This window comes from Mytilus californianus, unplaced genomic scaffold (assembly GCF_021869535.1).
Source record: "Mytilus californianus isolate M0D057914Y unplaced genomic scaffold, xbMytCali1.0.p SCAF_3, whole genome shotgun sequence".
Lineage (NCBI taxonomy): Eukaryota > Metazoa > Mollusca > Bivalvia > Mytilida > Mytilidae > Mytilus > Mytilus californianus.
Window position 1 is genome coordinate 92,736,880 of NW_026262679.1, and position 12,419 is coordinate 92,749,298.

The 12,419-nt window shown below is 32.6% G+C and overlaps 1 protein-coding gene across 1 annotated transcript in view; it reads left to right on the forward strand.

Moving 5' to 3' along the window:
- Positions 1-12,419, forward strand: part of LOC127735440 (telomerase protein component 1-like) — a 78,838-nt gene that overhangs the window by 316 nt on the left and 66,103 nt on the right. The window contains exons 2-5 of the mRNA XM_052245600.1: positions 4,590-4,713; positions 5,705-6,450; positions 6,864-6,998; positions 9,500-9,661. Of these exons, the coding sequence (XP_052101560.1) occupies positions 4,599-4,713; positions 5,705-6,450; positions 6,864-6,998; positions 9,500-9,661 (1,158 nt within the window). The 5' untranslated portion in view covers positions 4,590-4,598. The remainder of the gene's footprint in view (positions 1-4,589; positions 4,714-5,704; positions 6,451-6,863; positions 6,999-9,499; positions 9,662-12,419) is intronic.

Genomic DNA, 12,419 nt, shown 5'->3' on the forward strand with positions numbered 1-12,419 from the left:
ATATATGTCAATAAGACAACTATTAGATCCGTGTTTTACATGCTTGGCTTAATATAATTTTTGACTATATTATATAAAAGTATATAACTATATATCTTTCATGTCAATCTGGCCGCAAGTCGATTTGGGTCACATTTTAAAGCTGATCTGGCCAAAATTCAAAAAAGGGATAAGAATTACATGTATTTGACACAGTCTGTATCGGTAGCCACTAGTCCGATGCCCCAGACTAGTAAAATTTTATTTGGACTAGTAAGTATTTACGAAACTTTGTTTTGACATTTAAGAAAAATGTCTGAATATTGGTCTTCCGATTAGTAGATGAAAAAGATTTTGGTGCAGACTTTTGACATATACTTCATAAATATTAATGAATTTTATAAACAATAGCAAAGGTGGATGATCAAAGATTGTGCCTTTGATGCTTCTCAAATATTTAATTTTCATTAGAAGAGACATTTATTCAAATATTGTTTTTAATATTTAAAATATTTAGACTGATTTCATATTGAAATATTTTATTTTTTAAAGTAAAATATGTATATTAAAATTATTTATCATCTTGAATGAATAGGGGTGATTATTATAGATTATTACATGGCATTTTCCATATTGGCCCTGGTATCAGCCCTAGACTCCCTTATCAAGCCAGAGGGCTTTATCCCGAGGGCTTGGTATAGGTCGAGGGCTGATACCAGGGCCAATATGGTAAATGACATGTTATAATCTATTTATCACATATTTTCAAGCTGGAGAGAAAAGAAAGCATATATCAGATTTTATTCCACTGTTTAAACATAATGATAGTTTAATCAATATTTGATTGGTTGAGACTATCCCACGTGTCATTGAACAAATCTTCATATTCCATTCTGAAGATCATATTCTCCTCTGAAATGTCGGGATTACTTCATGCGACGTTACGCCAAAAACAAAAAGACTTATAATTAAATTTTGATCCTTATACTGTTTATCAATAGGTATGTCGTGTTTAATTTGACTTACGAAAACAAGCGGATAAGAAAAAAAATGTATGCAAAATAATATTTAATGTATTGATAGTAAACAAAGCATAGACAGTGGAATAAAACATTCATTTCCCTTTGCCTCGGGAGATATGAAGATTTGCTCACCCTCGAAAAATCATATTTCCCTCGGGCAGAACTTATATACATTTACGCTACAAATCTACAACTCAGTTTTGGCTACACGTCACATGCTTATCTATCAAGTCATGCATATTCAATAGATCAGTAGGCATGCACAAAAACGTAACATACACGATAATGACCAGCCAGTACACCCTATTCTGATTTTATTAACCAGTATTAAAATAATTAAAAGACAAATATAACACAACAATCTGCTTTCAAATTTGTTGAACATTATAATCAAGAAACACCAAGAAGCAATAAGGAGACAAGGGAGTAGGCCCGGTAAGACCCCTTTTTGGCCCCAAAATATAGCATTTTTACAAATTTGTTGAAATGTAAACTTTTAGCTATTTATTGGAATGTAGAATACTTATGTTCCATAAATATGGGCTGTTTCTGACAATACAGTGCACATGTATCAGGTACTAGCATCATAAATTCATGCAAAATTCCTGAATTGTCACAATTTTAGCATTTGTGCTAATTTTAAGACGGTTTTTGTCTAAAATGGAAGTGGCCGCATTTGTGTTTTTATTCCACTGTTTAAACATATTGATAGTTTAATCAATATTTGATTGGTTGAGACTATCCCACGTGTCATTGAACAAATCTTCATATTCCATTCTGAAGATCATATTCTCCTCTGAAATGTCGGGATTACTTCGTGCGACGTTACGCCAAAAACAAAAAGACTTATAATTAAATTTTGATCCTTATACTGTTTATCAATAGGTATGTCGTGTTTAATTTGACTTACGAAAACAAGCGGATAAGAAAAAAAATGTATGCAAAATAATATTTAATGTATTGATAGTAAACAAAGCATAGGCAGTGGAATAAAACATTCATTTCCCTTTGCCTCGGGAGATATGAAGATTTGCTCACCCTCGAAAAATCATATTTCCCTCGGGCAGAGCCCTTGTGAAATATGAATATTCTTGGGTGAACAAATCTTCATATCTCCCTCTGGCACGGGGAAATAAATGTATAATGTTTAATATTTTCAACAAAAATTCAAAAAAACATTTGAAGAAAAAAATTTAAAAAATGTATCACAGTGAATTGATAATGATGTTTTTGATTAACCGGTTACTGGAAGTCGAATTCAGGGGCATGATATGGGTTTTCCAGGGCTGATATCGATATTGGCCCCGAAGGCAAATAACCAACCTTATAAATAGTTATTGATTGACAGGTTACCGAAAGTCAAAGTCGGGGGCACAATATGGATTTTCGAGGGCTAATATCGATATTGGTCCCAAGGGCAAATAACCAACCTTGACTTCCGGCAATATTGACCATGCAAAAACGTACATATTAGTACAAAACGTGTGATAATGCAGTATATAGCATGAATAGCATTTATGTTGATTTCAATATTATTAGAAGTTATAAATTTGTTTGTCAGTGTCGCTTAAATCAAAAAGCGTTGAATGCCGTAGAGGATCCAAAATTGAAGAATATGTACAGAATAAATATAACAGAAGTTGGTGCAATCCTTAGTCAACATTAATTAGCAATTTTTCATATGACTGTAATTGATCTTGATAATCTTTTCAACTGGTGTAATAACATTATTTTATTATGGGGCTGGAACGACTTGGGCCCAATTGACTTGGGGCCAGAACAACCTTATACCATTATATTGTATTCTCAAAACTACTTATATACATTTACGCTACAAATCTACAACTCAGTTTTGGCTACACGTCACATGCTTATCTATCAAGTCATGCATATTCAATAGATCAGTAGGCATGCACAAAAACGTAACATACACGATAATGACCAGCCAGTACACCCTATTCTGATTTTATTAACCAGTATTAAAATAATTAAAAGACAAATATAACACAACAATCTGCTTTCAAATTTGTTGAACATTATAATCAAGAAACACCAAGAAGCAATAAGGAGACAAGGGAGTAGGCCCGGTAAGACCCCTTTTTGGCCCCAAAATATAGCATTTTTACAAATTTGTTGAAATGTAAACTTTTAGCTATTTATTGGAATGTAGAATACTTATGTTCCATAAATATGGGCTGTTTCTGACAATACAGTGCACATTTATCAGGTACTAGCATCATAAATTCATGCAAAATTCCTGAATTGTCACAATTTTAGCATTTGTGCTAATTTTAAGACGGTTTTTGTCTAAAATGGAAGTGGCCGCATTTGTGTTCAGTCTTTATATTAAAATATATATGTATTTGATGACCATACATAACATATATAAGGGTTGAGACTGAACACGAATGTGGCCACTTCCATGTTAGACAAAAACAATCTGATAAGTGACATGGCATATTGATAGATTTTTCATGTTAAAGCTTGAATTTGAGCGTCTTAAATGACCAACTCATTTTAAATCTTTGACATAAACTAATTGAATCGACTGAAGTCAGTCTTCACAATGAACTTTTAAATCTACAGGCCCGGAACTTAATTTTTGGAGAATTTTAGTTAGATTCTGTTGGCCTGTAGAGATGATTTTTACAGGCCCGAGAGCAATTTTACAAGCCTGGGCTGCTGGGCCTGTGGTTCAGCGTGAAGACTGTGAAGTAGACACTTAAGTGTTTAAAAAATGTCAAAAATCTTTCATCAGATGTACTTTGAATTTTAGGCCAAAACTAGCCCTCACCGGACCTTCTCCTTTAGTGTCAAGAAAGTTGATATGTACTTTATTTGTCTTAACCACAGGTATGAGACAAGATTGTTTTTAATATATGTATAACAACATGTATACTAACAAGGTCAAAAACTTGCTCCTTCAGAGAAAATTATGGATGATAGTTGGGATGAATATTTTCATAAACGGTTTGTTAAACCATCTAGTACTTTACACTGTTGGAAAGATCAATATTTTAATGCCCCCACCGTAGCGGGACACAGCTCGTTGGTTTTATCGTGCAATACTGGAGTACTTACCTGGAAAAATATCTACTAAATGGGAAAAGAATAATATGCATTTTACGCTTTGTTCGTCATTGCCTTATTGACTTTAAACCCTCTACATCATTATCTGGGCTAGATAATTTTAGTCCAAGGCATGATCTACCATAACTAATAGCTCAATCACTACATGTACCAATTAAGTAAACAATAATTAAATAAACATCTTTTGAATATAAATGATTACAAAGTCTAACCAGATCAAACAAAAGTTACATTTTATATCCGTAAAGAAAAGATGTTATTTGATCATGATGATAAGGAGTCATTGATGTGATGCCTGATTGTCCGTTTTATTGTTATTTTGTTTTTTCTTCGAAACTATATTTCGCCTTTATATGTGCAACATGTTTGTAAAGTACATGTACATGTATTTGACAGTTATATATTTAAAACAGAACAAATAAAAAATCTGCATAAACATGATAAATTAATTTTTTAAAACTCTAAATTACATTTGTATATGCATATTTTCTGTTTCAGAATTATGAAATGTCGTCAACTGACAGAAACAAACTCCTAATGGGAGACAATAAGTCTATGTTATCAACTAGTTCATCATTGATGTCGAAATGGTCACTGAAGACAGACTTGACATCCCAAACTGGTTGGTTTTAATTTTACAATAAAAGTTTGAATTATGTAATTTTCATGAAGAATTAAAATACTGTAAATATGGAAATGATTAAAATATTTCCAATTTAAGCAGCATAAATTTGTTCGTAAATATCTGAATATCCTTAGAATGTTATACATGTAGATGAATAAAAAGGTATGTGAAATATAAGTCAATAATACAGAAACCCAACAACACAAAAGCTCAATAAGTCACACACTGTTTTCAACCATAGTCAAGTGTCTATACATTGTTTCTTTAAGCTCTAAATTGAGCACTAAAATGCCCAGAGTCAAGACAAGCTGTGTCCATGTTTAACCGAGAGTAACCTAGATTGCCAATTGCAATAACACCAGATTTTTTAGCGGACAAAATCATTAGAATTTGATTAAAGACAACCAATTTCTTTCATGACAATGTTCCTAATTTTATGTACATGTATTATAATTAAGCTAATGTTTTTCTTTTAATCTGAATATGATTATATTTGATGATTAAAAATCATGTTACATTGTATTATATATGAAGTTGTAGACATATATTATGACAGAGAACAGGTCTTGTATTCAAGGAACTCTACATGCTTACTGTTTATTCGTAAAAAAAATGTTTTAGTGTTGACACTTAAATTTGTATGTAAGCCTCTCATCCCTTGCATTAAAAAATTCAGAAAATATTTTTAGCTGACAGAATTTCAGAAGAACAATACTAACAAGATCTTAATAAAAAGAAAGGATATGGGGTATCCATCTATGGCTCAAATTCAGAATATGTACAGCGAAAAAAACAAAAATCAAAGAACAGCGCTTTTATTGCTGTTTTTCATCTCAAATTGACTGTTACAGCTGAAAGAAAAACAAGATATTTTTGTGTGTTCAGGTCATGATTGTTTACACAAGGAGTGAATAATTTATGTGAACTTTTCTGTGTGAATGTGACCAACACTACCTTTTCCTAATAAATTAATACACCTTTTTTTCAGGTTTAGGCCTAACGGCAGGATTGGTAAAAATGGAGAAGCCATCTTCTGTGACAACTTCAGGAAGAAGTAGGCTTGACCAAAATTCTTCAAATAATGGTGGAAAGATTACATCTTCAGCCTTACAAAATACATTACTTGGACCAACAAAGTCGAGTTTTTCATTGTCAGGAACTCCAGGATTGTCATCAAATTTGACTAGCAGTTTGACCACATCATCCAATTTGTCTAGTAGACTTGGTTTGTCATCAGGTTTAAGTAGCAGGCTTGGACCATCCTCCAAATTAACAAGCAGTCTTCTGACAAAGTCTGACCAATCAAAACTTAGCTCATTGAGAAGTGATGAAACTAGAACTGACCAAACTTCTTCCGTGTTTAAGGAAAATTTACAATCAAATTTACTGAAGTCAAACTCGCCTCTTGTCACGATAAAAATAGAACCAGTCACATCCTTCAGTTCTAGCGCTTTTTCAACTCAAAGTACACTAACAAGGCAATTGAGCTCAGATAAAAGGGAGACAACCAAAAGAAAGAGTAATGATCGCTCTGCAGTCAAATCAAGAAAGAAGATTATGAACAATGATGGGAAAGTTACTACCATAACTAGATATGAGGTCAAACCACCACAGTATAAATTGGAAGTAGACATTAAAGACAAAGGAATTGATATCCCAGACTTTGTATCACCAGCACAGGATCCAAGTTTGAAACCTATTTCTAAACCATTACATGATGTGAATGGTATAAAGGTATTGATATCTACACAATATCTGGTGTCAAAATTAGGCATTGTTTTGCATTTGCCAGAAAGAATGATTGAAATTATCATCCACTGGCCCTTTCTTAAATGTTTAGGGATTCTATTCATGTCAGGTTGGGTTGGTGGATACTGAGTTACACCCTCTAAAACAGACAATTTTGAAGTTGCAGCTCAATCACTTGAGTATGTATGTTTCAATAAAGTTAATCCCCTTAAAAGTTTTTAAATTCTTTTCAGTTGCCTGAGAAATGAACTGTTCATTCAGAAAATTGGTTTTGTAAAAAGAAATAGTTATAAATGCATATGGAAAAGAAATATATAAGTAATTCTAATAGTCTGGTGCTTTTGATGTGATGAAAAAAAGTCATTGCTTAACATGTATTTTAAAATTTATTATTTTAGCTTGGTTTCATCAATGCTGTCAGTGGTTCACTTATTTGCCAACCAGATTTTAGAAATTCAGTAGACAATACTAGAATAACACTATCCAACATGGCAAAGAGTTTGGTTGTTTATGATCCAGAGTTTATATTGAAGGTAACTACATATGTGGTAAACTTTTTATCCCCCACAGAGCCTCAGTGAGGGTATTGCTATAGGGCAATATGATTTATTATACTTCATGTCAAAATGCCAGATTTTGATTGGTTAATACGAGGGAGACAATTTACTCTATCCCATGGTAAACGCTCAAGTGTGCTCTTTAGTAAATACAGATGATTGTTATGTACACGACGTCATAGTTTATTACTTCGAATTTAACATTTAATAGACAGTAATAACAGAATATTCAGTATAATAAATTAAATAACACATATCTGAGAGGGTGATAGAGCAGATTGTTACCCCTCGAAAAGACATTGTCAACCTTGGCTAAGTCGCCTCAGTTGACAATGCAGTGGTCTCGTTAGCCCAAAATAGAAGGGCGCCGCATCCTGGGTGCCCTCAGCCGGGCCCTGGGTGCCTTCATCCGCGCCCTTCTGCCCTGACACCTTTTCCCCAAAAACCTTTGTGACGTTTTGGTAAAATTGCCTTTTGTTTCATCGATTTCTTATCACAAAGTTAAATTACATATATGACACCAGGTGATTGCCCCCAGGTTAATCATGTCATTACAATCAATTACAGTGGATAAGACTTCAAAGGTGTTAATAACTAGGTAATTTGATTTAGACAATGTACCTTTTTGTCATAAATTTGATGAATGTGTCAGCGAGTGTTTTTAGCTTGGGTCGGCATTTTCGATCTCCAAGAAGAGTGTATAAATGAAGACTTTCATGACTTTAGAATAGAATTTAAGACATCAAAATACTGCCTTCACAGAAACGCCGTCCATCTCAACTTGTGAGCGACAAGCAAACAGTAAACGTGTTAGAAATTAATTTTGGAGTTACTTCCCCTGTTTTAGCTTATTACAAATTTGTGCTCCTAAAATATTATCTAGTATTAAAAATAGGAATAAATTACCAATTGAATACAAAATTATATAAGAATGTTACCTTAAGGATATTAACTGTCTTTGAACATACGAAAAAAAATATATTGCAATATATTTTTGATAATCATACTTTTAGCAATCCATGTTCTATACATTGTCAATTAAGGAATTTATTAGTTCAATTGTTATGTTGATGTTAAGCTGCAATCCTACATAAATGGGTAGTGTGAAGTTAAACTATCATAACATCAACTTGATGAAGCTTTACTAAATAATTCCTTAACACAAACAATGATTAAAAGTTTTGAGGGCCAAACTCTAGCTGAAAATTTTGAAATAAGACAACTCTGTCACATGTATGCTAAACTATGAGATGTTTAGTTTATGTTGTTTTTTTTTTGAAAAAGGGGGGGGGGGGGGGGGGGGGTGGAGAATAGTAAGTTAATTTGCCTCTATTGGTTTATAGTGATGTGATGTATGAATGTGTATTGACATGTTTTATGAACATGTTGTATGAATTACATTTTCTAATGCAAATTTTATAGAATAAATAATCAAAACAACAACTTATTCATAAAAAAGTGCCCTGCCCTCCACTGGCACCCTGCCCCTTTTGATTTCTAGCTGGAGCACTGCAATGTTTTCTCTGGGTAACAATCTGCTCTATCACCCTCTCAGCTATGTGTTATTTATATATTGTCCATCTGTCTGTCTATTACACGTTTTTATGATAATTTGTTAAAAAAAAACTGAATTTCAATGATGGTTCATGAGGCTGCAAATATGAATTTCTTGGATGAATGTTTAGTTGGAATAATTCATCAAATATTATATGAGAAATCTAAGTTGTTGCATTGGAAAAAGTTGGATTTTGAGAAAAGCATCTTGTTTACTTCTGAACAAAAGTGAAAATGACTGTATTGCAATAAGAGCTATATATATAATAATTGCTGTTGAAGACAAAATTTCTCATACAACATTGAAACTCATATGACTTTATAGTTTAATTTATTTCCATTTACTTGTTATTTTTTGCAAAGGTACTCATCCTACTTTCACCTTAAACTTGTTTTTTTCTCTCACTTATTTAAGAGTTAATTCATAATTATTAGAATGACAATCTATTATAAATTCAAAATTGCATGGACTGAATTCATTGTAATGTGATTTAACTAAGTTTGTGAAAGAATAATTTACTTTTCTTGTCTGTGACGAATGTCCAAGAAAGCTAGATAAAGCAAGAGCAGTGACAGTGCTAGCTGATGTATAAAATCTCTTATTTAAGTTGGTATGACATATCTTGTATATATACAAATGTCTTACTGTCTTAAGTTTCCATCAGGCATATGTTCATTGTCCTTGAACTATTTTTTTGCTTCAGTAACTGGTTTTAAATAAGCTATAGTTTTTCTTAGAACTCGGTCAGATTGACATGTACATCTTACAATCATTTTATACACAGAAAAAGTTACCTATTACATATGGTATCGGAGAAACTGTCCTTTTTAAGAAAACTAAATGTCGACCATTGAACCATGAAGATTTCAGAATACATCTTTTTTAGCCAACAACATTCCTTTATTTGATTTTTTTTTTGTAGGTTGCACTGTACACCAGAAAACAACTTAACATAAGAACAACAGCAAACTTTCTGTTAGCCATGGCGGCTAATATTGATTTGTGCCGACCATTCTTAAAGAAATACTACTGTGCCTCTATCAGTTTACCATCAGACTGGATAGAAGTGGCTGAAATATATCAGGTTAGTACTGGTATGGTTACCTAAGGGAGATAATTTTAGGCTACAGGTACATGTAGTACCTTGAATATATCAGAGTAGTGATTCCTTATTTAGTCAAGGGACTCAATTATTGTCATGATTATGTAAGTAAATATTTTATGATGCTTAATTTTGTTATTCTATCAGTTGTATTTTATCAAAGAAGCAAATAATTTCATTCCAATAAGTACTACACATTTAGAAATTACTGTGATGTTGGTATAATATTGGATGTTCTACTGGAACAGGTTTCAAGAACAGAATTAATTGATAATTATTGTAAGTTGTTAAAGATTGACCAGAAAATGTTCATGCATTTAATTCGTGCGGTTGATCCAAGGTTCACGAGTGGGGGGTTATTGCCATCTTTGGGAAAAAATGAAGGAATCTATGACAAAAAATGACATTTTTCTGATAGGCATACCCTTTTATGTCCCACCTGAATCTGCCACTGAATTATTTATTTTCAGTGTTAGAAATAAGTTTGTTTAAACAAAAGAAATCCATAAAAGTATTCCACTGAAATAAATAAATTTATTGAATTGAAGATGTAGTCTGCTCTACTACATACATAAATCAACTGTGCCATTTTGTAAAAAAATCTAAAACCCAATGTTAAACCTCTAGGTTTGCTCATTGTTACCATAATGCTTCAAATGACCTCAGGATCATTAGAGAAAAGACATGCATGAAAGTTTATTTTATGGAATTGAACTGATGTCTGAATATTCTGTACATCGTAACCATATAGAATTTACAAATCTTTAGTTTAATCTGTATTTTGTAAATAGTATTAGATATAGTTGTGATCTTACATTGATAGTCAAACACTGATATTTTTTATACGACCGCAAAAATTAAAAATTTTTTGGTCGTATATTGGTATGACGTTGGCGTCGTCGTCGTCGTCGTCTGGCGTCGTCCGAAGACACATTGGTTTTCGCACTCTAACTTTAGTTTAAGTGAATGGATCTCCATGAAATTTCACCATAAGGTTCAATACCACGAAAGGAAGGTTGGGATTGATTTTGGGGGTTATGGTACCAACAGTTAAGGAATTAGGGGCCAAAAAGGGGCCAAAAATAAGCATTTTTGTAACTTTCAGACAATAACTTGTGTGTAAGTGTATGGATCTCTCTGACATTGTACCACAAGGTTCCATATCACAAAGGGAAGGCTGTAATTGATTTTGGGGGTAATTGCCCGAAACGTTTAGGAATTGGGGGCCAAAAAGGGGCCAAAAATAAGCATTTTTCTAGTTTCCAGACAATAACTTGTGTTCAAGTGTATGGATCTCTCTGAAATTGTACTGCAAGGTACCATACCACAAAGGGAAGGCTGGGATAGAGTTTGGGGGTGATGAATCATAAGGGGGTTCAAAAAATTTGGGGGGGGGGGGGGGGATTTTTTTTTTTTTTTTTTCTTTTTTTCCTTTTTTTTTCTTTTAAAATTTTCCATTTTAAGTTGGTTATTTCTGATTTATATTTAAAAGCAAATAATAATGATATGGTAGGAGATACACACCAAACAGGATGTGTAAATTATTATATAATAAGTATTGTGCAATAGCAAGAAATTTTCAATTGCACAGTATTGCACAATAGCAAGAAATCTTCAATTGCACAGTATTGCGCAATAGCAAGAAATCTTCAATTGCACAGTATTGCACAATAGCAAGAAATATCCAATAGCACAATATTGCGCAATAGCAAGAAATTGTCAATTGTACAGTATTGCGCAATAGCAAGAAATATTCAATTGCACAGTATTGTGCAAAAGAAGATACTTTGTATAAATTGCTTATTTCTTGACCAATTTCAATGGGGTTTTATTCTTGAATTCTTGGGGTTCTTTAATATGCTGAATCTAACCTTGTATTAAGTTTTTGGATTTTGGGCCCCGTTTTTAAATTGGTCCACATTGAGGTCCAAAGGGTCCAAAATTTAACTTTGTTTGATTTCATCAAAAATTGAATTCTTGGGGTTCTTTGATATGCTGAATCTAAACATGTGTTTAGATTTTTGATTATGGGCCCAGTTTTCAAGTTGGTCCAAGTTGGGTCCAAAATTAAACTTTGTTTGATTTCAACAAAAATTGAATATATGGGGTTCTTTGATATGCTGAATCTAAACATGTATTTAGATTTTAGATTTTTGGCCCAGTTTTCAAGTTGGTCCAAATTGGGGTCCAAAATTAAACTTTGTTTGATTTCAACAAAAAATGAATATATGGGGTTCTTTGATATGCTGAATCTTACCATGTATTTAGATTTTTTATTTGTGGGCCCGCTATCAAATTGGTTCATATTGAGGTCAAAAGGGTCCAAAATTAAACTTTGTTTGATTTCATCAAAAATTGAATTATTGGGGTTCTTTGATATGCCAAATCTAACCGTGTATTTAGATTTTTAATTTTGGGTCCTGTTTTTTAAATTGGTCTACATTAAGGTCCAAAGGGTCCAAAATTAAACTTAGTTTGATTTTAACAAAAATTGAATTTTTGGGGTTCTTTGATATGCTAGATCTAAACATGTGTTAAGATTTTTGATTATGGGACCAGTTTTCAAGTTGGTCCAAGTTGGGGTCCAAAATTAAACTTTGTTTGATTTTAACAAAAATTGAATTTTTGGGGTTCTTTGATATGCTAGATCTAAACATGTGTTAAGATTTTTGATTATGGGACCAGTTTTCAAGTTGGTCCAAGTTGGGGTCCAAAATTAAACTTTGTTTGATTTCAACAA